At 40.1% G+C, this 1525-nt stretch overlaps 1 protein-coding gene across 2 annotated transcripts in view; it reads right to left on the bottom strand.

Annotated features, from left to right (window-relative positions):
- Positions 1-1016, bottom strand: part of LOC107656498 (myotubularin-related protein 7-like) — a 16662-nt gene extending 15646 nt beyond the window's left edge. For both annotated transcript variants that reach the window (XM_016444383.1, XM_016444388.1), the window contains exons 1-2: positions 764-1016; positions 91-210 (exon numbers count right to left, since the gene is read on the bottom strand). In XM_016444383.1, the coding sequence (XP_016299869.1) occupies positions 91-210; positions 764-787 (144 nt within the window). In that variant the 5' untranslated portion in view covers positions 788-1016. The remainder of the gene's footprint in view (positions 1-90; positions 211-763) is intronic.
- Positions 1017-1525: the final 509 nt, after the last annotated feature.

Here is a 1525-nt window from a genome sequence, read left to right as displayed (position 1 = left end):
TTAAAATTTGAGTTAGCCAAAAAAATAAAATAAAATAAAACAAGGAAGGAAGAAGCTTGATTGTCTGCATGAAAGGGTTTCAATTCCTACCCAGGTCTCTTTGCGGGCCTCCGAGTTCTCTACAAATATAGTGTGAGTAGAGGAAAGGTATAATGTTCCCACCGAAGATTTCCTGCGGGTCAGTCTATCAATCATACGCACATTCTCCACCTGAAAAAAAGCAACATACAATCTTTTTTTTCTTTCTAAAAACCAACCTTGTGATGTACATTATATGTTATCAATTGTAACAGGATGTCAATTATTTTGCAATCATAACACCAAGCTTCTCTTTTTCCCCAGCTTGGCATTATTCTAAAACATTCAAGTAGTATTATGAAATGAAGGATAGCTAGGGATAGATCACGTATGTACTTGTCCTAACCTTGAATACATTAAAATCATAAAATATCATACCACAGAGTATGTTTTTAAAATGAAATGGTAAGATCTGCTCAGTTCTCATGCTGCATCAGTAGTGCTGAGGCTGAACCATTATTCAGATCTTGTTACAAGGCACTAGATGAAGGAAGATGGGGGCTGCATTGTGGCCTATCACTGGGCATATTCTGTCAAACCATTTATTTTCAAAGAAAATTCATTCGGTAAACAAACATTGCGTTTTAAAAAGCATTATGTCATTCAAAACGAATGCGATCTAGAGGATGAACGCTGTATTGCGAGCGTTTATTAAATACCCGGACATAAAGGACATCAGCAGTACCTTTGGTGTTCTGATGTGCTCCATCCTAGAGACGCCTGTCCAAATGATGCGCAGGAAATTAATCCGGACCGACTGGGGAATCGGGTCTTTTTCAGATCAGAAGAACAGAGCAATTCGTCGCATGTTGGTTAAAAGAACATCATTTGATAATGGGATGGCCCGCAGGTACTGTAACTCAAGCCATGGCTCTGGTCTAAGTGCAGAGATCCGCTGTGCGCTCAGACTGGTACACGGTGGACAACACAGAGCGCACACACACACACACACACACACACACTCTCACTCTCACACACACACACACACACACACGCTCTACGAATCATACTATGGCGAAGGACAGGCTCATGAATATTACGTAAATTGTGTGACGTTAGTCCAATAGTTTTCTCTGATTGGTTGAAAGGCAGACAACGATAGGTGTGCTTTAGTCAGAGGGCGAATTAACGATTCTCACTTTGAGGAAGGTTTGGTTTATTCAGTTTAATGAAGGTACGTGACTGGACGCTTTAGGAAGGTAACCAAGCAACCGTCACAAAGAACTATTTAATATTTATGACCCAATCCCTCGCCGTAGTAGGATTTGTATATCGCATTACCTTGGATTATTTCACAACAGCGCACGCGCAAGCATCTCGTCCGTATCCCCATATTGAAACATACAAACTATCGCCCTTGAAATGAATGAAGACTAAGGACAAGGTGGTAGATAATGGTTGTATTTTAAGAGATACTCTATATAAGGTTCTGAATATCGATATATAG

Source organism: Sinocyclocheilus anshuiensis, unplaced genomic scaffold, assembly GCF_001515605.1.
Source record: "Sinocyclocheilus anshuiensis isolate Anshui unplaced genomic scaffold, SAMN03320099.WGS_v1.1 scaffold85, whole genome shotgun sequence".
Taxonomy (NCBI): domain Eukaryota; kingdom Metazoa; phylum Chordata; class Actinopteri; order Cypriniformes; family Cyprinidae; genus Sinocyclocheilus; species Sinocyclocheilus anshuiensis.
This window is presented reverse-complemented; position numbering and strand designations above follow the sequence as displayed.